Below are 25964 nucleotides of genomic sequence, written 5' to 3'. Positions count from 1 at the left end.
ATATAGACCAGTCTGGCCTTGAACTCAGAAATACATCTGCCTCCCGAGCGCTGTTATTAATGGTGTGCACCACTACCCTGGCATAAACCACTTTTAAAAAACATTTCTTTTATTCTGCCAGGCTTCGTGGAACACGCCTCTACTTAATCCCAGCACTCGGGAAGCAGAGGCAGGCAGGTCTCTATGAGACGGAGGCCAGCCTAGTCTACAAAGGGAGTTAGTTCCAGGCCAACCTGGGCTACAGGAGACCCTGTTTCAAAAAAAAAAAAAAAAGAAAAGAAAAGACTCTGGTTACATAGTCTCTCTGGAGGTCCTACTTAGTTGTAACATGACCGATAGGTCTCTCCATAAGAGACACCGAGCACCGACCACCCGGAGTAGAGAGCCCTGAAAGCCATTTCTCCCAACACAGGCCGACGCGTCACCAGAAAACAGCGTCTCGCACCACGTGGTCCGGGCGCAGCGCCGCCATTGGCCGGCGTCCCCGCCAGGGGGCGTGCCCGGGGCTCCCGCGACACAAGATGGCGCTGCCCCTTGCCGTCCGCCGGGGCGTGTACCGCTGGGGAAGCAGGCGATGGGGGGCCCCTGCCGGGGAAGCCCGGAGAGGTAGGCGTCTTCCTTTCTACGCTGTCACTCCAGAGTAGCTAACGTGCGCTCAGAGGTCTCCACCTGTCGCTTCTCCCCATCTGCCTCGGTCTAGCAAGAGTCCAAACCTCGGGCTCTCCGCCCTCCGGCTGCCCCGGCTGCTACTTACTTTAGTTTTTATTTTCTAAATTACTATTATTTTAAAGATGTATTCATTACGTATCCAGTGCCCGCGTGTATGCCTGCATGCCAGAAGAGGGCACCAGATCTCATGGTGGTTGTGAGCCACCGTGTGGTTGCTGGGAATTGAATTCAGGACCCTTGGAAGAGCAGCCAGTGCTGAGCCATCTCTCCAGCCCCGTTCTTTCCATCTTAACGTTTAACTTTTGCCGCTTTCCCTTCATCGCCTGGACTGCTTCAGATCAAAACCATCCTTTAGGGTTCTAACCCACTCTTTTTTTGTTCTGCCCCCTCCCACCCATCCACCCCCCACCCGTGCTCAGGCATCAGTTTCAAACTAGAAGAAAAAACTGCCCACAGCAGCCTGGCACTCTTCAGAGGTGACACGGGTGTCAAATATGGCTTGGTGGGACTGGAACCCACCAGGGTGGCCCTGAATGTGGAGCGCTTCCGGGAGTGGGCTGTGGTGCTCGCAGACACCCCTGTCACCAGTGGCAGACACTACTGGGAGGTCACGGTGAAGCGCTCCCAGCAGTTCCGGATAGGAGTGGCAGAGGTGGACATGTCCCGGGACAGCTGCGTCGGTGCTGATGATCGCTCCTGGGTCTTCTCCTATGCCCAGCGCAAGTGGCACAGCATGTTGGCCAAGGAAAAAGCCCCAATTGAAGGTATTGGACAGCCGGAGAAGGTGGGACTGCTGCTGGACTGCGAGGCCAAGAAGCTAAGCCTGGTGGATGTGAGCCATCGCTCTGTGCTGTGCACACTACAGACAGATTTCCATGGCCCAGTGACGCCCGCTTTTGCCCTTTGGGATGGAGAGCTGCTAACCCACTCAGGACTTGAAGTGCCCAAGGGCCTCTAATGTGGCCATTGTCCAAGTCCCTTAATCATCCTCACAATCACTTTTCTGTTCTTAGTGTCTAAAGCTGTTTTTCTTTGTCTCAAGCAACTGGTAGCTCACAATTCGGTTGGGATCCTTTGTGCAGTATTTTAGCTATCTTCCTCTGGTCCTTACCCAGTGAAAGCTAGGTATACAGCCAAACTTTGCCCTCCTTACTGCCAGTTTCCTAGATCATCGGGTGAATTTTCTCCTCGAGTTGCTTCCTTGGGTCCTTGTACTGTGCCCGGATGTCTTAGACTGTCCCGTCCTGGGGTCCTGGCATTTGAGTCGCTACCTCTCCTTCCCTTACCCATATGTAACTTGTTTTGGGGGTTCACCAGATTCTCCAGAATAAATGCTTTCTACCTCTGGCTGGAGGAGGGTTAGCTGCAAACATGGCCTTTTGTCTGATGCACCTCAGATCCTGGCTCCCTCAGAGCTTTCCTGACTCAGTGAGCACCTCAATACCACAGACGGCAGTCCTACAACCATGCAGCTATCCGCACTGTTGAGTCCATCTGTCTTCTGCACACCTTGGATACCCAGCCAGTTGTCAAAACCATTGTGCCAGTTATGTGACGAAGGGGAAGAGACAGTAGGGAGATGTGTGGTCTGGAGTGCTGGAAACTACCCTGGAGAAGCTCCTTCTGCTATCATCCATAGCCAGAGAAAAGGGGAGTTTGACATAATCCATTTTGGAGCCTGTTCAGACCTACAACTCTCACCCCCCATGGCCACAGAATAAACTCAAAGCATTATTTTGGGTTGAGGAAAGCCTGGTGGAATGAGTGAATATGTATGTGAAATATATAGTTTGGACTTTGACCCTGAGTTCTGTCTTATTCTACTATGATGGTGATGATGCTCGATATCCTTAGGGGAAGGAGAAAGAGAATGACTAGATTGAGCAAAAAAAAGATAATTCATGTAATTAAAGTTTATTTGAACACAAAATACTTTCTCTGTCTATAAAATTGGTGTCATCAGTAGCAGCATGTCCTGGCTGTGAGGGACAGATCTCTGCAGACGTCTACAGCTGGGTGCTTTGGCTCCTACCCACTTCTCTTTCTCTGGCAGATGCATGTGCATGCTAGAGTCTCTCCAAGGAAGTCTCTTGTTCTCTTGATGGGTTCTTCAGAGAGGAAAAGGGGACCTGGGTGAAGACCTGGGCTACTTTTGAGTGGATGAACCATTAAACTATATCTGGAGGTCTCTGTGGCTAGCTCTACTGCAGGTATCCCCTGAGGGAATGGGGTGTTTGATTCCCACTAAAGCATTGGCTTGTGTCACCAAGTGGCCATGTTGATCTCGACTGAAGCAGCTTTCTGTAGTATTTTTGGAGGCTGTGGGTTAAATGTGTATCAGCTCAGGCCTTTTCTTGAGCAGAGGCTGCCCCGGGCCTGTGCTCACACCATGCTTTCTAAGTTCTCCTTGGACAGGGTCTCAGCCGCTGCCTCGGCCTGAGTCTCGGACAGCAGGTAGGAGTCATGGTATTCCTGCAGCAGCTTGACTACCTCCAGGTGGTTGAACTGCACAGCATCATCCAGGGGAATGTTGCCCCACCTGCGGGGAACAAGGATGCTGGTTAGGCAAGTGGAGAGCACCATTGCTGCGCGTGTGCACACAGGTTCAGCCAGGGCCACCCTCCTCCCCTTCAGGACTAATTCTACTCACCTGTCCTTGACAAAAGGATTCACTTTGCAAGCTTCAATCAGGAATTTGACAACTTCAATGTGCCCTAGGAATATGGGTAGAAGGAAAATGAGGGCACTGGCAGGTCTTGAACTTGGTGTAGACCTTTAGTAGCTGGAGTCTGCTCCAAGAGGGAGGAGAAACGTCCTTGACATTTGCCCCTTGCTCCTAGTTACAATCTGTCAGCTGAAGGGTCTGTAGACTGTTGGAGGTTGGTCTGATGCATATTACTAGCCCTCAAGATCTGGGTACACCTATCTTTGTTGTGCAAACATACCTGATTAGTTGGTTAAATGGCCTATACCAGGGCAGGGGAGAATGGGGTAGGTGTGGCTAAGGTTCCCAGACTTTTGGATTGAAGATAGAATCACAGGATACAGACAGAAGAAAGGGAGAAGGAGGACACCACAATGGGTTAGTGTGGAAAAGAAATCACGTGGGCCTGGAGGAAGGACTCCAATAATGGCATAAAAAGGCCCAGATGAAGAATACAAGCAAGTACCATGGGATTATGGTTGGAAGATAGTTGAAATGAGGATGGTTAAGGAGGATAGCATTGGATGGGGGGCTGAGAGATAAATGGAGAGGATATTGAGACAGTGTAAGTGAAATATCTGCCTGGCCCAAGGTAAATAAGGCAATTATAAATCTAACAGGTGTCTATATCTTATTATTTGTGGTAGTGGGTTAAATAATACCACTGCAATAATCTTAGGGCTAATAATAACCATTTTTAAAATTTACTACAACAGTAAGCAACATTGGCTGTTGCCCTTTATGAACACCATGATGGGGTCCACACGGAGAAGGAAAAGGGGTCTTACACTCCACCTCTCTTCTTTAACCCTTTGAATACCTTCATCTAAGCTGGGTGGTGGTGGCACATGCCCTTAATCCCAGCACTTTCAAGGCAGAGACAGGCAGATCTCTGAGTTCGAGGCCAGCCTGGTCTACAGAACAAGTCCCAGGACAGCCAAGGCTACACAGAGAAACCCTGTCTCAAAAAAACAACAAAAAGTACCTTCAGCTGCAGCAACATGCAGGGCTGTCCGGGAATCATAGTCTTTCTGCTCCATATCCATGGCTGACAGAGCAAACCTGAGGGTAGCAGAGAGGAGCTTGGGTCAGCTATGTTGGTCCAGAATCCACAGACAGCATTCTGAATTGGGACCAGACTGGATGCGTTCATGTCAATCACAGCGATTGCCGTTAGTTCCAAACTTATGGCAGGCACTTTGATTTTACAACAACAAGCAAATCCTTAGGCTGGAGAGAGGGTAAAGTGTTTGCCGGGAAAGCATGAGGACCTGAGATCTGACTTGATCCAAACAACCCACGTTAAAAAAAAGTAGCTGGACTGTAATCCCAGACTGGTGGTAGGGAACAGAGCCGGAGTAGGTCCCAGGGGCTTGGTAGGGGGGTTCGCTCCAGGCCAGTGAGACTGTGTCTCAGAAAGCAAGGCGGATGACCCCTGAGGAGCGACACTGTCCTCTGGCCACCACATGCATACAAACACACAGCTGCGCCAACAGGACCGGGTGCACACACACATTTATTTAAATGCAGTGTGTCAATTCTAACCATAAACCTGAAGCTTTAGCAGTTTGCTGTACAGTGTCCTGATAAGCTGTCTGAAGGTAATTATCTCCTTACGGTCATTTAGTCACAGTAGAATTACCTTCGAAGAGCTGAGACATCTCCACTGTATGCAGCGAATAGCAGGTTCACCACGGTCTTGTTCTGGAACACACAGCATGCCCACCTAAGACCGGTCATGGCCTGGAGTCCACCCTTGCTCTACCCCGTGACCCTCCTCCGTGGACCCTTCACCAAAGTCGATGCCGACGTGTTATGGGCGGTTTCATTTTGAAATGTCCTTTAGGCCAGAACTTTGCTTACCCGAACTTCTCCTCCTTCTCGCCGGGGGTCTAACTTCCGAGCACAGTGCCGCAGGTTATCATAGTTGTGGAAGTTAAACAGCGACACCAACTTCTAGATTTAGAGGCCAAAGAAATTATTTACTTATCCCTTGCCCTTTCTGGGAGCTCAAAAATTACAGTGCTCTAATTATAGTGGCTACCATTAATTTTTTTTAAAGATGCTTTTACTTATTATACAGTGATCTGCCTGCATTTACACCTTCACGCCAGAAGAGGGCACCAGATCTCATTATAGATGGTTGTGAGCCACCATGTGGTTGCTGGAAATTGAACTCAGGACCTTTAAAAGAGCAGCCAGTGCTCTTAACCTCTGAACCATCTCTTCATCCCCCCATTAATTTATTTTTAATTAAATAGTATTTAGTAATAGTATTTATGCAGAACAACTTACCTGGCAGAAGCTGATGCCCCGTTGGCTGTTCCCCAGCTTGTCTAATGGAGGTGACAGACACATCATCCCCATGACATTGGGTACAACCAGGAGGATGGCTCCTGACACAGCTGACTTGGCTGGCAGGCCCACCTGAGGGACAGTAATGGCATGGGTGAGGCCACAACCCACCTCAACTTCTTAGATTTTTCATTTGCCTCTGCCTGTCTTCTCTTTACCCCGTACACTAACAAGGAACAGTCGCTCAGCCTCTGACTGCTGTCTTTACCCCTGGCTGTCCTTAAACTCACAGAGTCCTGCCTCTGCTTCCCAAGTGCTGGGATTTAAAAGTGTGTGTATACTTTAAAAACTGAGGAGGACCTGGAGAAGTGGCTCAATAACTAAGAGCCTGAACTTCTCTTGCAAAGGACCCAGTCCAATTCCAAGCACCAAAACTGGCAGGCTCACAGTCATGTGTAACTCCAGCTTGAGGGGACTGCACACCTCTAGCCTCAGTGAGCACCTGCACTCACCTGTACATAACCCCCTCCCAATAATGAAAATAAATCTTTAAGGATAGATAAATAATTATAGCAAACACAGAAAAAGACTGGGGTGCTGTGAACAGAGGTGGAGGCAGTTCTGTTTGAGATCCATCAACCAGAAATTCTCCAGGGCCTGGAAACAGGGTCAGTGGCACAGCACTCACCTGGCTTGGGTAAGACCTATGTTTGATCCCTAGTGCCAAATCAAACAAGAAGAGGCCAAGGGTAAGGGCATAACTGTAGTTCGGCACTTTAGAGGATGAGGCAGGAGGATCACTGTGAGTCTGAGGCTAGTGGGAACCTGTCATGGGGAAAAGAGAATCAAACCAACCATGCCTCTCCTTGGAAGTCACATCTAAGATGGAAAAGGGGTCTCTGTATTTGAGGAATGTAACGTATTTGGCAAATTCCAACTAAGGATTCTTAGCCTATTTGCCTGTTGAGATGTTTATGAAGGAAGCAAGAGTAATCTTCACGCCATCCTCTCTCCTTGGCACCGGACATGGCAGATGGATAGCAGGACTGGGAACACTCACATGGAAGGCAAACTGGCCAGAGAAGTCATACATGCCGCAGGAATGCATGAGGCTGAGGGTGTTGCGCACTGCCTCAGCACTCAGCACACTCTCGCCTGTGATGGGGCAGATGCCACCATTGGCAAGAGTGGCCGCCATGACACTGCCCGACTCACAGGTGACCTCCACAGAGCACAGCTAGGAAAAGAGAGAGGGGTCAAAGGGCAGTGTGGGCATGAATGCAGAAGTGAAGAATGCTCTTCTTTCACTAGAGAGGAGTGTCTAATGTGCAATAAGAGGGCAATCTGTCCCGTACCCTTGGCCCTGAGAGTGTTTGCTTACCTGGAAATAGAGGTCAAGGGCAGCCATCATGTCTACTCCCTTAGGGAAGCACTGCAAGGGAGAGCAGGGTTAAGAAGTCTCTGTGGACGCGTGATGTCTCACTGCCAGGGTCTCACACAGTCCATACCCTCTGCCCTCTAGCAGCAGAACCCTCAGTGATTCTCTACTGGCCTCTCCCCATTACCTTCTTTTCCTTGAGGTAATAGCCGATGGCATAATTCCGATCCCCGGTTTCCTTCTCTGACTGGAATCTGAAGCAAATACCAAATTTAGTGCTTGACTAGAGATGGAGAGGGGAAAAGAGGAAATGTATGGTTCCTGGGATACAGAGTTGTGTCACCTGGGTTAGAGTTAAAGTCATCCCTCTATAGTCTCAGAACATCCGTGGGACCTTCCAAACCTGAACAAATACTTGGTGTAGCTTTGTGGCAAAATGTAAACAGACAAAAAAAACAAACAAAAAAAAAAAAACACCCAAAGCTGTCTAGTCGTTCTGTCTTAGAAACCTAGAAAGGTTTTTGTCTTTGAGAGTCTTGACTAGGGCCTAGGCAAGAGCTATCATGTTGCTTTTCTCATTATATGTGAATAAGAAATGGGATGCTATTTCTCCAAGTAAACAAATGACAGTGAAGGGACTCAGAGGATGCTGGGAGGAACCCCCTTGAATGTCTTCCTAAGCTAACATACAGAGTGCACACATACATAATGTGCACGTAGACACAGACAGCACAATGTACTTGATCCTCTAAACAGAGCCTTACGTGGCATTGCTGAACCCCATGAATTCATTCCCTGCCATCCTGTTCAGATACTGCAATACCTGGAAGAGAAGAAGGGCAGGAAAGACACCTTTGACTAAGGAGCCCTATTGAACACACCGAGGCGTACCACTCTGCACCTCTCAGTCCTTATCCCAGCTTTGCCCGGGAGAGCAGGGCCTCCAAGAGGCACTGGTTCCCACTGCTCTGTAGACAGCACGCCATAGAAAAAGACAGTAAAGAGCTGAGTGCAAAGAACTTACAAAGTCAAACTTCTCGGCTTTGTTACAGTCCATCTGCAGAGAAAGCAAAGGGAGAGCAGTCAATGCCCCCGGTCTAGGAGAAGGGCAGAGGAAGAATCACAGGGGCCACATGGAACTGATGTGTTGGACTAGCCTTGCCACTGGGAATGTGACATTTTACAATGCCTTTTGTTGTTCTGAGACAAGCCTTTGTTGTCCAGGCAGGTCTGTGAATGTGGCTGAGTGCTCCTCTGGCCTTGAAGTAGCTGATGTTCTAGGCATGTGATCCTGTTTAAACGGCTGAGACCTTTTTGCATGCAGGTTTATGTCTAGTGACAGAAAACCAAGCCACTAGCCTGCCTAGTGCTGCAAGCCTTTAATCCCAGTACTTGGGAGGTTGAGGCAGGAGGATTGCTGAAAGATTTCAAGGACAGCTTGGGCTATGTAAAGAGAGATCCTGCCTCAAAAGACAAACAGAGCCGGGTTGTGGTAGTACAGGCCTTTACTCCCAGCACTTGGGAGGCAGAGGCAGGTAGATCTCTGAGTCCCAGTACTATACAGAGAAACCCTGTCTCAAAAAAAAAAAAAAAAATCAGGAATGAGAATTCAGAGGATCCCACCCCATCCATTTGCTTTGCCCCTCCCCAGTCTCACTCATCCCTATCTGCAGTTTTATCCCTAAGTTCCACCCCCATCTCTGATTATTACCATCCATTGTATTTATTTTTTAATAAAGGTTTCATGTATCCCAGACTAGCCTTGAACTTCAGACCTTTCAACCTCTACGTCCCGTCCCGAGCTCTGGCATTATAGGCACATGCTACCATGGTCCAACTCCCATTCTCCTTACCCCATTCTATATAGCTCCCTCCAGCCTATACCTGATTCCACACCGTCTGACAGAAATGCAATGTGTCTGTTGTACTCAACTATACTGATAAATGATTTTTTTTTTCTACTACCAGGATTGAAACTGGGTCCTCAGATATGCTGGTCAAATGTTCTGCCACTAACCTATATTGATAAATGAAACAAAAACAATTTCTTTTTAGCAGGGCCAGGATTGAAGTGTGCATGGCAGTGCAAATGTTCTACCAATGGGCTTCATGCCCACCTCTGGAGCTAAAGATTTTAGTTGAGAATTCACTAAACTGATTTAGATGGGAATGAGGTAAGGCAGTCCCAGAATAGGACTGTGGACAGACTGTTACAGAACAGAAAGATACGTTTGCCTCAGTCTCCGCCCGCAGTCATTGTTTCCTGTATATGTCAGCTATAGAGTCAACATTCCCGGGACTCTGACACCTGAGTTGCTAGGGGGAAGGGTTCCTAACACCACCTTCCTCGGGAGGCGCTGTGATTGGCCCCAGAGTGTCACTGCCCACACTTTTCCTGCCCTGGGAGACCTGCAGCTGATGGCCTGTCTGACACCCCTTGCTCAAGGCCACCTCACAGTTGCAGGTGACGTGAATAACTGCCCTGGCCTGGCCGTTCACCCCTCTCTCAGAGTGCCTCTCACCCAGGGGTGGCCAATCAATGCCTAACACTGTTGTCCTCCCCCTGCCTTTGGCATTTGGCTCTTGGTCCTAGGCAGGGGTCATGACCCGCTCACTTCTGTGAGGCTCAGGAACTCTGGGTGGGGGTGTGGAGCACTATGGGGTAAGGGTAAGGGCAGGGATGTGGAAGCTCTCACTAACATCCATAGCGTATAACTCAGGGCTGCCCGATGCTTTTTCCATGCCTCTCATTAACCCTTGAGTGATTCAGTACCCCCCCCCATCTCCCTGGAGAGCTAAACAGACATGGGAATGTAGGAATGAGGGGAGTTGAGAGAATATAATCTTTCAGGAGGTTAGAATGGCACTGACCTTGATCAGGGAGCTGACGACAATGGCACCAGCATTGACCATGGGGTTATGGGGGATTCCTGGGGAAATAGAAACCACTCAGTCTTGTCAGCCACTAATGAACACCTATTCTACATTGTTCCCACTCAGAAGCTAATCAGGGTTAGGTGCAGATGAGAGAAAAGGCAAAGAAACAAAAGAGGAGGTGAGGTACAGGGCTGAGGAGAAGGCAGGTGTGAGTGTGCGCCCTGGGGATGCTCACCTTCCTCGTTGAGGGAGAGTTTGTTATAGCGCAGACCACTGGGTTCTTTGCCCACAAACTTGTGCACGTAGTCGGTGCCTAAGGTGCTCACAGAGATGGCATAAGTGAGGGGCTTGACACAGGACTGCAGGCAGAAGGGGATCTTCGTGTGGCCCACAGAATGCCTGGAGACAGACAGGAGCCGTGAACGAGGTGGGGCTTCTTGGTTCAACACCTGTGCCCTGCAGCTCCTACCTCACCTAGCGTCTTTGTTTGTTTGTTTGCTTTTGAGACAGGGTCTTTCTACAGAGCCCTGGGTGTCCTGGTATTCACTATGATGCCAGACTGGACTCAAACTCAGAGATCCTCCTGCCTCTGCCTCCTGGGCACTGAGATTAAAGGCCCTACAAGGCCCAGCACCACCCAGCATCTTACCGCTGCCCGTCCACAGTGCACAGGGAGACGCCCCAGAGGTCTGGGTTTGACTTGGCCAGGTGAGGGATGTAGGCTGCTACCTGGGCATAAATGGGTAGAGGAAAAGGAGAGAGGTGACCATGGAGACCTCAGCTGTTCTCCGAGTCAGAAACTTTTAGGTAAGAGCTAAAATCTTATCCCCTACATGGCCAACAGGTTCCCTTTTGTGTACTGCTTCCAGAACAAACCCCCAAACCCTCAGTATCTGGCACCCTTACCTACATGTAGCCTGAACCCTGGAGGGATAGCAGTGAAGCCCATGGAATATAAAAATTGGCAATTCCAGAACTGGGTTCTCAGGTTTTGTCCCTGAAGTCTCCATGAGGGCTGGACTGAATCTCTTTACTTTCAGACGGGGTCTCCCTATGTAACCCACACTGACTTCAAACTTCTGATCCTGCCTTTGCCTGGCTAGAGCTGGGACTATAAGCCTAGCTTCTGCCATCAACACCCATAGAAACATAGTAACATGCTACTAGAATTACACATAGAAACACACAAGACTGTGTCCTCAATTTTAGAGGCTCTGCTTCTCATTGTCTATCACTGGCTCCCCAGACACAAGCAGGAGTTTCTGAGAAGCAATGTGTATCTGTCCCAGAGCCCCCACACCTCCCTCATTCCCCTGGCCCTCACTTTGCCTCCAGTGAGCTCTTTGGCATCCTCAAATATGCGATCCACATGGCCCGTGAACTCCTCAAAATCAGGAATGACAAACTTCTTTCGGAACGCCTGAGTCAGGAGCACAATGTTGGCGCTCACACACCTGGATCCCAGATAAGAGCGCGTTAGGGGCCGGAGAGGCCCACAGCTGGGCCTCACTGGGGGCTGGAGACACAACTGGGCCTCACTCAGGGCCATGGAAGTTGGGAGTAAAGAAGGTTGTTAATGTCCATCTGGTTTTGAACTAACAGCCACATGACTTTTAGTGTCATTTTATCTCCGTAGGTTTAAATTTCATAACCTCCAAAACAAGATGTTTGAAAGAAAGACATAGGAAGAGATCCCAAGACATTATGCAAAAAATATTAAAATCAGAGTACGCATAGCACACGGGCATCAGCACTGAGAAGCCCTGGTACACACGGCCACATATGTATGTGAACACACAGGGCACCTTCTGATGATATTCACTAACAGTTAGCAGGGCTCACACCTGGAAGGGGGCTAGGCCTGGGCAGAGAAGAAACATAGCCCTTTATTATTTTTCATAGCGAGTAGGTATTGCTTATATAATGAATAAAACAAAATTCTTCCTACAGAATTGTTTTGGGGACAATGCTCGTGTCCGGGGCTCTCACTTTTGAAAAAGATCTCGGTCCAGGAGGCCTCCACTGCTGGACTCCTGGACCATGCGCTGCATCTTGCTCATGCAATCCTGGAGCCGTGGGTCTGATGTCTGCAGTCCAGTGGCCTTCAGTGCCTTTGAGGGGAAAGAAGAGGTCTGGTTAGGTCAGCCAAGGACAAGATACTCAAGTAACTCAACCCCAATCACTACAACAGGCAAAACAAACGGGTTTGGGAACAAGCGAAAAGGCCAGGGCCGCTTTGAAGGCTAACAAGTCTCTTGTGATGTCTCAAGGCAGGTGTTGTCTTCCGGACTTGGGGGAAGGACGACATTGGCTCTTTAGCCTGGGCAGCCATTACCCCTCTATTTTCCATCCTCACACAGCAACCCATTGCCTACCCTCCACTTATCAACCATCCTTATCTCATGTTCCAGAGACCCTGAGGAACGAGGGTGCTCTGAACAGGCAGGGCACCACTTACAGTTGTGAACTTGTGGATGGGGATGCGCTCCTGTCCCTCAGCAATAGTGTAGAAGAGCAGGTCACCAAGTCGAGGCAGCATGCCGCTGTGAGATGCATCACTGTTTGGGGGAAGAGATGGGGAAGGCAGGGGGCCTTAGGACTATCCCCACTCCTCCTTCTCCTGGAACATGGACCTGTCACCAGGTGCCATCCTATGCCTCCTCTTTGAGCCATCTGGCAGATTCTGTAGTCCTAACTTTTACACAGGCATGAGTTGTTGTTAATCTTACTCTCTAGCTTTCAGCCCTTTATTTCAAGCTGCCTTCTGGAAACTGCACTTCCAGATGTCTAGTAGACACTGAAAGCTGAACACATCCAATGTGAGTTCGCTTGTGCTTCCCAAGAAGGTTGGTACATGACTACCCACCTGGGTGCCGAGATGGAAATACAGAATTTTCTGTGACTGTTCCCACACTCTATGTCTCTATTGAGCTGGTCCCTAACACTGGACAGATCCATCCTCTCTTCTCCTGTGCAGTAGAGTGTACTGAAAAGGGTTCTGCTTTGATCCTTAATTGCTGTATGATCTTAGGAGAAATGTTTAAGAGCACATTATTCCCACAGAAGACCTGAGTTCACTTCCCAGGATTTGACTGGGTAGGTGGCTCACAACTGCCTGCATCTCTAGGATATCATCAGATGCTTCCTCTGGCCTCTGTGGGCAACACCCCCCACAATAAACAGAGGTAGAAATAAACATTAAAGCAAAAACCTCAGTTCCAGCTGGGCATGGTAGTGCACACCTTTGATCCAAGCACCTGAGAGCCAGGGGCAGGTGGGTTTCTGTGACCTTGAGGCTAGCCTGGTCTACACGGTGAGTTCTAGGACAGCCAGGGCTACATAGAGAGAACCTATCTCAAAACAAACAAATAACAAAACCGAAGCCCCAGGGCATACAGATTAAGATCCTTTTTTTCCTTCCTCTTCTGTCTTCTTCATTGCCGTTCTCCTCTACAGTACAAATGCTTTATTTAGTGCTCCTAAGCCGCCCTGTGGAACAGTAATGAATAACCAGGACCTAGCTGCAAGTTCAGCCTCACTGTCTCTCTTTCTGATCCCAATAGAATGAGCATATCTTTCTTGTTCATGGTGCCTGTCAGAATGCCTGGTGCCACCCACAGATTTGGCCTGCGCCTGCCTGTACTGTCAGTACTTTGGTGACCATGGCCAGTGCAACCCAGCCTGCCTGTACTGTCCCTACAGTGACCACGGCCAGTTCACTGGGCTGCACTCAACTGTGTGTGTGACGGCAGCACCGTGATGGAGAGTGGTTTGATTTTGTTTTCTTTGTTGGGGCAGGATTTTGAGACAGGGTCTTCTGTGTAGCCTGGCTGGTCTTAAACTCATGATCATCTTGTCTTGGCCTCCAAAGTGCTGGAATTACAAGCACGGTAATGAATAATCATGGCTATCTCTTTTATTATTATTCTTTCATAATTTTGTATATATATAATATACTTTTACCTGTTCCTGCATTTCCTCTAATTTCCACTCCTTCCTACTTTTATGTCTGGCTAGTTCTCAATTCTTAGTATGGTATCCACCAATCTTTAAAACTGCATTTTTTTTTCTAATATGTCATTCTTGTATACACCAGTTCTGGTAAGTAACACATCCCAATTATGACTTCCTAAGTGGGACAGACACTATGAGGCGTTGTAGCCTTTGTTTATACTATAAGCCGTTCATGACATTCTTCTTCAATGGCTGTGGTAGCTGTCCTAGAGCTCCAGATACAGCTCCTGCTGCTCACATTTCTCATGCACATCCTCATGAATGTCAGAAGACTCACTGCGCCACTGCTGGGCCCTTGTGCCTTATACACCTTCTCTCCCTAGCTTTGAGCAAAGTGTGCGATACGTGGATCTTCAATAATGATTACCAACTTACATTACTAGGAAGGCCCTTGGACCCCAAAGATCTCCCACACTGGTAGAAAACTCTGGAGGCAGCTAAAGCAGTGGTTCTCAACCTGAGAATCTCGACTCTTTGGGGCCAAACAACCCTTAGGGGTCACCTAAGACCATCAGACAACACAGATATTTACATGACAATTCATAACAGTAGCAAACTTACAATTATGAAGTAGCAACAAAAATAATTTTATGGCTGGCCTTAAAAACATGATCATCTTATCTCAGCCTCCAAAGTGCTGGAATTACAAGCATGGTAACAAATAACCATGGCTAGCTTTTTGTGGAGCATATCACCACAATCCCATAGCTCTCAGGAGTCAGGTGTAGGGGGATCAACAAAGGTTCCAGGCCAGGTATGTCTAAATATTTTTTTAAATATTTTTAAAGAATCTGAATTACAAGATATTTCCTCTTTGCTAACCTCCTTTACCCTCAGAACACAAAAACCCACCTATCTCATGGTATCATTCTCCTAGAGCCCATCACCCTCCCATACTGTCAATACCTCTCTCTGCCCAGGGAGCCAAGGTTCAAGACCTTTACCGGTAAGTTCCCTGGAGCACAAGCAGCCACAAGAAACTAGGACTCTTAAAAAAAAACACTCTGTCCTCTACTGCACTGAACTATGACATGTGGGGGCTCCCCACCCCAGGGGCAGTACAAGGGTTAAAGGGCCTTTGCTTATCCCACCATATTGGTGGTGAGGTAGTTTGCTATGTTTGCCTGTGTCATTCAAATATGGTGTGAGCATGTTTCTAAATATCCTTAAGTAGATGTCAGTGATGGGGAAGACAGTCCATTCCCATTCTGCTATAACAGGGCAGCAGCTACCAGGACAATGTCTGCGGATAACAAGATTTCCAGCACTTGCATCTTGGGGTTGGGGAGAAATCACAGGCACCAAGTATTCCTGAGCACTCTGTGTGCGGGGTGGGGGTTCGGGTGGGAGTCGGTTTCCTGGATTAAAGATGAGCCCCCCCCAAAAAAAAAAACTCTGCAATTCAGAGAGACTGAGCAACATCAAAGCTCTGACTGGTTTAGAAAAGTCTGTCTTGGACTGCGCTGCTGTAGTTGCTAAGATGACAAAAAGGCCTTTCCCGAAGAGTCTGAGGCACAGGTAGACGGCTGCAGCGAGGAGTGCATGTACCAAGAGCTTCTGGTCAACCTGAACCAGGTCGCACAGCCTGACAAGCAAGCTCTACAAGTGTATCAAGAAGGGCGTGAAGCAAAAGCAGATTCTTCTCGGGGTGAAGGAGGTTTAGAAATTCGTCAACAAGGGTGAGAAAGGGATCATGGCTTTGGCAGGAGACACATTGCCAACTGAGGTATACTGTTATCTTCCAGACTTGGTGCAGCTAAGTCCGTCTTGGTGCAGGCTCCAAGCGTCCCACTTGCGTGATAGTGGTGAAGCCCCGTGAGGAATATCAGGAGGCCTCTGACAAGTGCCTGGAGGAGGTGCAGGCTCTGCCTATGCCTCTGTGAGAGATTTGGGCTGCAACTCAGCCCCTGTTCCAGGGACTGCTGGGCTGCCTGCATGCAGCTGCCCATCCTAACAGCATCTCCACAATTTCCTGATGTCTGAATTTTCCCAAGCAGCTCCAACAGCTGTTCTCGGAGGTAAGAGCCAGCATCTTTTCCAGCATTGCTATCCCCTGTTGAGCTTAGATGAAGACAGTTCCAAGAATGTGTGGTGAAAGTAAATGCTAAGGCAAGCGCACACACACACACACACAAACCTGTCTCAACGATTTTCCCATTTAGGAATAATCAGTACATTCAACGACCAATTTGGAAACTTGGTATGAGTGTTTTGATTGCGTATAAGATTCTACAGTTAAGCTCTGCTGGAAAAAAAAAAAGAACAAACACGCCGGCCACATACGCACATACGTGCCCATCAGCAATGACGCGCACCTCACATTACCCACTGACGACACGCAGAAACAAGAAACACCACACCACACAGGGAGACCCAAGCTTCCTGCACCTGGGGCAGGAAGCTGTTCCATACCCGCAACATCCCCTAAAATACCGGGACCAGGGAAGAAAGTGAGGACGGGGTGCGGGTGTGCATGCGTCCCTGCACTCAGACACATGCACCAAGCAACACTCCGCGCCCATCTGCCTTCCCAATTAAGTACGCACCTTGGACAGGCATCATCTCGAAGACCGACCTGCCCAAACGCCCTCCCGGGCCGACGGCACCTGACCGCCCGAGCGGGGCGGACCCAAAGCCCCACATCTAAAGGAAAGGGCATCGCAGGCTAGTGAACACGGAGAGGAGGGACGCGCCTCTGGGGAAGAGGACTCCCAGGGAGCTAGCAAGAACGACCGCGGGAGTGAGAGCCAGCCTGTCCCCTGACCCTGTCCCGCGAGCCTTACTGATCCGTGTGCTGCGGCTGGTGGCTGTACGGCGTGCCCCTGCCCTGCGCCGTGGCCGCACTGAGGTGGTACCGGACGCCCCTGCCCAGGAGCGGGCCCCGGCTCGGGTGACCCCAGCCTCCCCGCCGGCGGTGGCTGCCCGCGCGGCTCAGCGCGTTCTGCAGAGCCCTCATGGAGCGCATGCCCCCGGCGCGCCGCCCGCTCTGCCCGGGCGCTCCAGACGTGCGAGCGGCGGCGAGGAGGGAGGGGCGGGCGAGTGGCGGGCAACGCCGGGAGCCGGGGAGCAGCCCCGCGGCGGGAGCCGAGCCTGAGGAGGGCCGGCCCGGCCGGGTGGGTGGGGTTCGGGTCGGGGGAGGGGCCAGGCCGGGGCGACCCCGCCGGAGCACCCATAGCCCCTTGGCCGCCTCCAGCGCAGAGCAGGGCGGGCTCGCTCTAGGAGGAGCTGGAAGCCGCCGGGCGGGGAGAGGGCGGCCCCTGAGAGGAGATGGGCGGGGCCCGCGTCCAATCATCGCGGAGGACGCACGCTGGAAGGCGGGGAGAGGAGCGGGAGGCTGAGAGTCCCCTCCCTGAGTCACGGGGCGGGGGCGGGGGAGGACTCGGCCTCGGCGGGGTCGGAGCTGGAGGAGACGCGCCGGGCTGGAGTCGTGGAGTTCTCAGGCGCAGGTGAAACGCTACTAGAGAAAGCTGACTGGGGTGCGGGGGCCAGGCCGGAGGGGCCGGCACGCAGGTGCACGCTCTGCGGGCTGCAGGTACCCAGGCACGGGCGCGCGCTGGCGGTGAGTGGTCCAGACCCAGCCCGCCGCGCCAGTGCAGGCTGACATGGAGCCGAGGTTCCTACGTTATCTCCCTGCGGTCTGTTCGGTGGCCGCGGAAGAGGGCTTATATTCTTTCTCTAACGTTCATGCATAAAAATAAGCCAGTGAACACGAAAACGTTTTTTATTGTTGTTTTACAGACAGGGCCTTGCGATATGGCCCTTTTGCCCTAGAGCTCAACTTGTAGCCCGCGCTGGCCTCAGACTCCTCCTGGCCAACCTTCTGCCTCAGCTTCTCTAATGCTAGGATTACAGGTGTGCACAACATACAACACACAAAGAGAAACAGCCGGGGTGTGGGGGGGAACAAGGGCTCCCCATTTTTTATTTATTTTTCCAGGGCCTTTCTATATACCTCTGGAACTCACCAGGTAAACCAGGCTTAACCTCAAACTCACAGATCCACTGCCTCAGCCTCGGGAGAGCTGGGATTAAAGGTGTATGCCACCATTCCTGGTTTGTTTTTTGTTTTTCTGTTTTGTGTGTTTTGATCATTTACCCCTCTTGTTCTCTTGGGTGGGGAAAAAAAAACGCAAAAACCTTTGAGAATTAAAGGGGTGGTGGTGAGCACGCCTGTAGTACCGGCACGGGGGATGTGGAGGCAGGCAGGTCAGTAGTTCAAGGTCATCTGCAAGGCAAGCATGAGAACGTTCACTCCCGTGGCCACAGCGCCTCACAGCACTCTTGTTTAGTAGGAATTTTATTAATTGCTTTTATTGAGTGTGTCTGGTGTGCCAACCTCTTAGTTTTTCTCTCCCTGGAAGTGTCTTAAAAAGCAGTAAGTAGGTTTGTTTTCAAAGAGGAAAGAAAGGACGGAGAAGCCCCAGGGCTGCTAACTAGTTGCTAGCCTGATGACCACCCTTCGTTCAACCCTGCTGATTCAGGCAATGGCACGCATATGCCCCAACCCCCACCCCCAGATAAAAGAAAGTTAAGAGAGCTTGCATAAGATAACCCAGAGCTGGGCTGGAGAGATGGCTCAGAGGTTAACAGCACTGACTACCTTCCGAAGGCCCTGAGTTCCAAGTCCCAGTCACCACAGGCTGGCTCACAGCCATCTATGATGGGATCTGGTGCCCTCTTCTGGTGTGTAGACATACATGCAGACAGACTACTGGTTAAATAATTAAAAAAAAAAAAAAAAAAAGATAACCCAGAGCCAAAAATAGACAAAAACCTCTGATTACAGGTTCTTTCCTCCATGAAGCCTTCTCCAAAATTGACAGTTGTAGAAGAGATATTTTATGCTATGAAATAGTACTGGGCGTTGTCTCTTTTGCAGCCCAGGCTGCATTACCAAGAGACTGAGCAGGAGCGGAGGTAGCATTTCTCATAGATCCCAACATTCCAGCGGCAGCAGGACAGGAGACCCTGCCACAGATACAATGTAACCATGGGAACACGTCAGAACCACGCTTGTGTGGTGATGAAAAGGGCAGCCCTTTGCCTTACTGTTCCAAGGGGTATCTAGTTTGAAATTAAGTGGACCTTGTTTTTCCTTCTGTTAGCCATTCCCTGTGTGGCTTATCTCCTCTCCTGCCCAGAGTGCTTCCTCTAATTTGTGGACTACAGCTGCCCTACTCCTGATTTTGCTTTTCAGATAGGGTGTCTCCTAGAGTGCCCTTGAACTTGCTATCCAAGGATGACCTTGAACATCTCCTTCTGCTTCTACCTCAAGTGCAGGGATTATAGACCTATGTCACCTTGCCCAATTTTATTCCCGGCTAGGGACTGAACCGAGGGATTCTTGCATGCTAAGTAAATACTCTACCAGCTCAGCATTCCCATGTTTTTGCTTTATGCTGGGCTCAAAATTTCCTGCCTCCTGCCTTAGTCTCCTAGTAACTGAGATTACACACATCTGTGCCTCCATTCATTAAGACTCTTTTTTATAATTTTTTAAAGATTTATTTATTTATTATGTATGGAGTTCTGGCTGCATGTACACCTGCACAACAGAAGAGGACACCAGATCTCATTATAGATGGTTGTGAGCCACCATGTGGTTGCTGGGAATTGAACTCAGAATCTCTGAACCATCTCTCCAGCCCCAATTAAGTATACTCTTAACACTCAGTATAAACTTAATTCAATGTTGTTTGTGTGTGGTATATGTATATGGCTTGTATGTGCACACATGGAGAACAGAGGGAGAACCTCAGGTGTCTTTCTCAATGGATCCTTACCTAGAATAATTTTTTAACGTTTTATTTTCTGTATATGTGTTCTACCTGCATGTCCACTGCAGTCCAGAAGAGGGCACCAGATGACCATACTCAACGTTGAGCTATCACTCCAGCCCCACCTAGTCTATTTTTTATTTTTAATTTTTTTTTAATTTTTTTTTTTTTTTTTTTTTTGAGACAGGCTCTCACTGTTTAGCCCAGGCTGGCCCAGAACTCACAGAGATCCACCTTCCTGTGCCTTCCAAGTGCTGGGATTAAAGGTGTGTGCCACCATGACAGTGCTTTCCCTTTTGTTTTTATAGTGTTTGGCCACATGGTGCCTGTAGAGACCACAGAGGGCGATGCTGGAGCCATGATTGCGAGCTGCCATGTGGGTGCTGGGAACTGAACTTGAGCCGTCTCTCCTGTCCCCATCTTATTTTTGAGTGAGAGTCTCTCACTGAACCTGGACCTAGCAGATTCAGCTAGATGGCCAGCAGCACCTCACCTTGATAATGGGGTTACATGTTTCCAGTTTTTATGTGGATTCCAGGATCTGAACTCAGGTCCTTAAGCTCGCTTAGCCAGTACTTTACACAATGGACCATTTTCCCAGCCTTTAATTAGGGTTTTCTTAAGTATACAGAAGGCTAGTCTTAGCCTTATTCCATAGGAAAAATTGTTATTTCTATGAAGCCTTGAGATCTGTTCAAGAGAAAACTGCCATAGGTTATAAGAGTTCTAATTATTACCCCAAAGCTATTCGCTTCCTTTATCTCCCTTTTCTCTGAATTAGCTTTTTATATAAACAGTAATGAGTTTCAACTTTATTGCATTTTTTCTTTAAATGGGAGCTGATTGGGCAAAGACCTGCCTATAGAACCACCACAGGTACACTCTAATCTCTTGAGGTAGAGACCGAAGGATGAACAGTTTGAGGCAGCCTCTACTCCATAGTGAACCCGCTTCAACACAGAGCAAACCAGCCGGGTAGTAGTGGTAGTGGCCACTACTACCTTTAAAGGTAGTGGCCTTTAATCCCAGGGCTTGGGAGGTGGAGGCAGGTGGAGCTCATGAGTTTGAGGCCAGCCTGGTCTACAGAGTGAGTTCCAGGACAGCCAAAGCTACACAGAATAACCTTGTCTTGGAAAGCAAAAACAAACAGACACAAAAAAACAAAACAAAAAAACCAGAGCAAACAACAGCAAATGTTGGGCCACAGAGATGGCTCAGGGAGTAAACCATGTGCTGTTCAAGCCTGAATCTGTAGCCTAAGTTTGATCCCTGGAACGCATGTAAAGTGAAAGGGGAGAAAGAACTTCACGACACAGTCCTCTGACTTCCACATGTATGGACCCCCCAATGATGAAAATAGAAATAAATCACCCTCTCCCCGCCAACCATTTCCTGAAGGAAGCATGACCTGCTCTGACCAGCAGTTGGCAGTGTTTCACCTAGTTCTCATTGGGGCTCCCTTTCCTGTGAAAGGAAATTATTTTATCAGCAAGGATTCTTGAAACTAAATTGTATTTGTATTTAGATAGTGTCCTGGTTGGCTTTTTTTTTTTTTTTTTTTTTTTTTTTGTCAGTTTGACATAAGCTGGAGTTACTTGGGGAAAGGGAACCTCACTTTTAAAAAATGCCTCAATCAGAATGGCCTGCAGGCAAGTCAGTAGGGCATTTTCTTAATTAAGGATTGCTGTGGGAGGGCCCAGCCCACTGTAGGTAGTGCTGGGCAGGTGACCCTGGTTTATATGAGAAAGCCATCGGAGCAAACAGCATTTCTCCATGACCCCTGCTTCCCACCATTGAGAAGCTGACTTCCCTTCATGATGGACTATGATAGGGACATTGAAGTTGAAATAAACCCTTTCTCACCTATATTGCTTTTGATAATGATATCACAGCAATAGAAACAAAAAGATAGTAAAGACTAAAAGGCCAGCCTCAGGTGGTGGTATGTGTTTAATCCCAACACTCAGGATGCAGAGGCAGGTGGACCTCTGGAGGCCAGCCTGGTCTAGAGAGTGATTTCCAAGGCAGCTAGGGCAACATCACAGAGAAACCATGTTTCAAAAAAGAAAAGCAACAACAACAACAAAAAGACAAAAAGAGCCCCTACTTCATAGTCGCTCACAATCTGGGAACAAGAGGTAAAAGTAGGGGGCTGGGGTATACCCCGGTGTTAGAGTTCTCGTCTAGCATGCAAGAAGCCCTGGAATTGCTTTTCAGAACTGAAAAACAGCTGGGTGTAGGGCTGTGTGATGGCTGATCTTACTAATCAACTTGACACCTGGAGAGAGAGCCTGGTTAAAGAGCTGCCTCCATCAGATGGTCCTAATTGCACCTCTTTGGGAGCATTCTGATTGCTAATCAATAGAGGAGGGCCCACCCCCCTGTGGGTGGCACATCTCTAGGCAGGTAGTCCTGGGCCGTAAGTAAAAGCTAGGGAAACAAGCCAAAGGAGACGGTAAGCAGTGTTTCTTCTCTGCCTCAGTCCTTAACGAGGGACTCTGACATGGAAAAGCAAGCCTTTGCTTACCCTTCGCTCCCCGAGTTGCTGTGTTTGTCACAAATAATCTCAGCACTGAAGAAGCCAAGGTGAAGAGAAGCTGAGGCATGTCCCAGCCTGGCTATGCAGTGAGACCTCTTGTCTCAAAAAATAATAAAATAAAAGTTCAACAGAGGCGGAAGCAAACCTCTTAGAAGTCAGAGGATGTGTGTTGTACCTCGTTCCTGTAATGCTAGCACTTTGGACATAGAGGCAGGGTCAGGAGTTCAAGGTCATCCTCCTTAGCTATTCTGAGGCCAGGCAGGACTATGTAAGAATCTGTCTTTAAAGAAAAACAAAGCCAGGTGTGGTGGCACCTGCCCATGATAGGCAGATGGGATAGACTCAAGACCCAGAAAATGTCGATTCCTAGCTGGAGCGAATGCAGACACCCACCATCCCAACATTCTGGGGTCTAAGGCAGTTAGCCTGTCTGTACTTGTACCACTTCATGCAGTACCTGTGGTGGTCAGAAGAGGGCGCTAACCCGGGAACTGGGGTTACATATGGTTGTTAACTGCCATGTAGGCAGTGGGCACCAAACCCCCAAGTCTCTTAGCTGCTGAGCCACAAGACCAACATAAGTCAGAGGTCAGTCTGGGCTCCTAAAACAATCAGGAAGCACCTTCGGGCATGCCTTTTCCAGATCACTATCCCACACCCATTCTTCTGGTGCCTGACTCTCTGTCTTTTGCATATGAAATGTGTGTTGTGTGCATTTTTGTGTGTACATGTAGACACACATGCATGCTTGTGGACACCCAAGGTCGCCATCAAATGTCTGCCTGGATCACTCTTCACTTTATATTTGACAAAGGGTCTTTCACTAGGGCGGCTATCTAGTTTCTTTGGAAATTCCTTTTCTCCACCTCTCCAGGACTGGGGTTACAGGCAGGGTGCCTTGCTCGTGGGGTCTCTGCTTTCACAGGGCAGGGATTAAATGTATCCACTGACTCCTACCAAGTTTTTGTTGTTACTGTTTGCTATTTGACAATTTGAAACAAGGTATTGGGGTTTTTTTTGGAGGGTGGGGTTCGAGACAGGGTTTCTCTGTGTAGCCTTGGCTTAGACTCACTTTGTAGACCAGACTGGCCTTGAAATCATGAACTCACAGAGATCCACCTGCCTCTGCCTCCCGTGTGCTGGGACTGGACTAACGGTGTGTGCCACCACCATCTGGCATGATTTTCTTCTTTTGATGTTTGTTCCCAGGCTTTACTGGGGATTGAACAAAAGTCCCGTGCATACGAGGCAAATACTCTGCCATTGAATTCTAGTCCAAGCCTCGCAGTCAGTACTTTGGTTCAATGTCATCCTCATGCTCTTCCAGTTATTGCTATATGGTAATTTAACTATATGCAACTGCCAGTGCTCAATGATAAAAATACTGAAATTTGGTCTATAAATTTACAGTCGTTCCTTTGGATGGAACCTAATAGTTGAGTTGAGCTGATGAGCCCTGTTGGGATCATGCAAGTTACATGTTTTAGAGATAGCTAGGGCTAGGCAGAACGAATATCTCAGATGTGAAGTATATAATCTCAGACTAGAAGTATATAATCAATGCAGTCCTCCGAGAGTGAATAGACTCCAGCCTGAGAGCCTTCAGTGATATGCCTGCAATCCTAGCAGGTGAAAAGTAGAAGCTCCAGGTGGTCCTTAGCCACATAGTGAGTTCAAGGCCAGCCTGAGCAGCACTGAGACCTTATCTCAAAAAACAAAAAGCCAGGTAGAGGAGTGCATGCCTTTGATCTCAGCATTTGGGAAGAAGGGGCAGGCGGGTCTCTGCAAGTCGGAGGCCAGCCTGGTGTACACTGTAAGCTCTAAGCTGCCAGTGCCATATGCTAAGGCCCTGTCTCACAGAGCAGGGCAGGGTGTAAGGGTGGGGTTGCCACGATGGCCCAGAGGGTAAGAGTACGTTCTGTTCCTCTAGAGGACCCAAGTGCAGTCCCCAGCAGCCAGCCGCAAGGTAGCTTGTAATTCCAGTTCCAAGGGAGCTGCCTCTCTTTCATGCACACTGTGTGCCCCTGTGTGGTGTTGCATGCACAATTGTGTGCCCGTGTGTATTGTTACATGCACCTTATATGTCCTGTGTACACTTAGGCAAACACCTCTTCCCTATGCGCCTGCCCCTTTCCCATGTTCATCTTTTTTGTCCTTTGAGACAGTCCTACACAGTCCAGTCTACCTTGAAGATAGTAGAGGAAGATGACCTTGAACTCCTCACTCTCCTCCTCCCCTTCCAAGAGCTGGGAATACGGTGGGCGCCCCCATACCTGGCTCTGTATGGTGCCATATCAAACCCAAGGTTTCGCTCATGAAGGATACCTTATCAGCTAAGCTATATCCTCATTCTTCTCTTTTCTAGTTCTCTCTAGCCCTGCTTCTCTCATCTTTTTACAAGGAGATAAAGTCAACTTTTTAGATCATTTCCATGGCAGAGTACTAGAAGCAGACAGGTCAGTCAATGGAAGGAGCTTGTGTATTGGAGATGGAGGCTGCTGGGGTGTCCTTGGCTTTCATATACGTTTCATGCTGGCCAACCCTATGACTTTCCAGCACACAGGAACTGGCCGTGGTGGAATGTTGTAACAGGCGTTGCTCATGAAACAGATCAAGTCCAATCAGCTCCAAATCCTTTACTTGTGATTCTTATTTGGAAATGTATTTTTCTTGTTTTTGTTTTGTTTTGTTTTGAGAAAGGATCTCACTGTGTAGCCCAGAAGAGCTCATGCAATTGTCCTGTTTCAGCTTCCTGTTTCAGTGGTGGGAACATTCACGAGTATTGTTACTCACAGTAAAAGGACGTGTGTTCCCATGTGTGTGCGTGTGTGCATGTGTGCATGCGTGTAGTGTGTGTTGTATGCGTGTCTGTCTGTCTTGTAGCCTAGGCTGGCCTCAAATTCATTTTCCGACTCTGAATCCTTTTGCCTCTGCATCTTAAGGGCTGAGATTCCGGGCGTGTGCAACCACACCCAACCCAGCTGTAGTTTTTGAAAACTGACCTCCAGGCCAGTAGGCAACTTTGTGACACTGTGCATTTAAAAAAAAAAAAAAAATGTGCTGGAGTGATAATGATTCACAGGCTAAGAATGCTCACTGTTTTCCGAGGATCTGACTATGGTTCCCAGCACCCCCACCTGGCAGCAGACAGCTGCTTTTAATTCCAGCTGTAGGGGAGCCAACATCCTCCCCTGGTTTTGGCAGACACACGGACACACGGTCACAAAAATAAAAATAAAACATGTTTTCTTTCTTTTTATTTTTTGGTTTTTCTTTTATTGAGACAGGGTCTCACTTTGAAATCCTAAAGGTCTTGGAATTTACTGTGTAGACCAGGCTAGCCTCATACTCAACAGAGACCTGCCTGTCTCTGCCTCCCAAGTGCTGGGAGTGTACGTGCTACCATACCCAGTAGGAGTACGTTTCTGTTTTTTCAGTGTATGTCCTAGAGAAATTACAAACTAGGATGTACTGACTCAGGGGGCATAATGTCTCTTTTCCTAAAAGTTATTACAAATAATTCCTACTCCCCTTTCCAAAACAACTCTTCTCCTGGACACAGTGGCAGTGCCTATAATCCCACCTACATGGGAGCATAATTAGGTGTCTGAGTTGGGAACCAGATAAGCAACATAATGAGGCGCCCCTTACACACACACACAAATAATAATAATAATAATAATAATAATAATAATAATAATAATAATAATA

General features: G+C 48.7%; 4 protein-coding genes and 1 pseudogene across 6 annotated transcripts in view; 3 read left to right on the top strand and 2 right to left on the bottom strand.

Annotated features, from left to right (window-relative positions):
• The window catches only part of LOC129689933 (high mobility group protein B2-like), a 4008-nt gene extending 3536 nt beyond the window's left edge, over window positions 1-472 (bottom strand). The window contains 1 exon segment of the mRNA XM_055625329.1: window positions 446-472. Coding sequence (XP_055481304.1) covers window positions 446-472 — 27 coding nt within the window.
• Window positions 473-507: 35 nt separating this feature from the next.
• Spryd4 (SPRY domain containing 4) lies at window positions 508-2470 on the top strand. Its single transcript, XM_055625307.1, has 2 exons — window positions 508-606; window positions 1089-2470. The coding sequence occupies exons 1-2, from the start codon at window positions 522-524 to the stop codon at window positions 1625-1627; spliced, it is 624 nt and encodes a 207-aa protein (XP_055481282.1). The 5' UTR covers window positions 508-521; the 3' UTR covers window positions 1628-2470.
• Window positions 2471-2567: 97 nt separating this feature from the next.
• Window positions 2568-17044, bottom strand: Gls2 (glutaminase 2). Of its 2 annotated transcripts, none has more exons than XM_055625306.1 (18): window positions 16721-17044; window positions 12382-12481; window positions 11913-12034; window positions 11248-11377; window positions 10573-10652; window positions 10159-10322; window positions 9918-9976; window positions 8071-8103; window positions 7811-7869; window positions 7234-7300; window positions 7050-7100; window positions 6729-6905; window positions 5669-5800; window positions 5237-5329; window positions 5016-5077; window positions 4359-4435; window positions 3320-3383; window positions 2568-3208 (listed from the first exon to the last, which is right to left on the bottom strand). In XM_055625306.1, the coding sequence occupies exons 1-18, from the start codon at window positions 16900-16902 to the stop codon at window positions 3052-3054; spliced, it is 1809 nt and encodes a 602-aa protein (XP_055481281.1). In that variant the 5' UTR covers window positions 16903-17044; the 3' UTR covers window positions 2568-3051. The 2 variants fall into 2 exon arrangements, with proteins under 2 accessions (XP_055481281.1, XP_055481280.1); XM_055625305.1 differs by lacking the exon at window positions 16721-17044 and adding an exon at window positions 16484-16714.
• LOC129690118 (H/ACA ribonucleoprotein complex subunit 2-like) lies at window positions 14110-16477 on the top strand (annotated as a pseudogene).
• Window positions 17045-17322: 278 nt separating the features above from the next.
• Rbms2 (RNA binding motif single stranded interacting protein 2) overlaps window positions 17323-25964 on the top strand; it is a 57040-nt gene continuing 48398 nt past the window's right edge. Inside the window, exon 1 of one of the 2 annotated variants that reach the window (XM_055625799.1) lies at window positions 17323-17383. The gene's annotated coding sequence lies outside the window, so the exon portion shown is untranslated. The remainder of the gene's footprint in view (window positions 17384-25964) is intronic. The other variant, XM_055625800.1, reaches the window with a different exon arrangement.

This window comes from Psammomys obesus, unplaced genomic scaffold (genome assembly GCF_907164565.1).
Source record: "Psammomys obesus unplaced genomic scaffold, mPsaObe1.curated_primary_1811, whole genome shotgun sequence".
NCBI lineage: Eukaryota > Metazoa > Chordata > Mammalia > Rodentia > Muridae > Psammomys > Psammomys obesus.
Note: the sequence above shows the minus strand (reverse complement) of the source record. Positions and strands in the feature narration are given on the sequence as shown.

Excerpts from the sequence above, each read along its gene's own strand:
- Spryd4 (XM_055625307.1), top strand. The coding sequence starts at position 522 with ATGGCGCTGCCCCTTGCCGTCCGCCGGGGCGTGTACCGCTGGGGAAGC. Across the intron at positions 607-1,088 it reads TGCCGGGGAAGCCCGGAGAG|GCATCAGTTTCAAACTAGAA; the intron begins GTAGGCGTCTTC and ends ACCCGTGCTCAG.
- Gls2 (XM_055625306.1), bottom strand. The coding sequence starts at position 16,902 with ATGCGCTCCATGAGGGCTCTGCAGAACGCGCTGAGCCGCGCGGGCAGC. Across the intron at positions 8,104-9,917 it reads TCGTCAGCTCCCTGATCAAG|ATGGACTGTAACAAAGCCGA; the intron begins GTCAGTGCCATT and ends CTTTCTCTGCAG. Across the intron at positions 4,436-5,015 it reads GATGTCTCAGCTCTTCGAAG|GTTTGCTCTGTCAGCCATGG; the intron begins GTAATTCTACTG and ends TGCTACCCTCAG.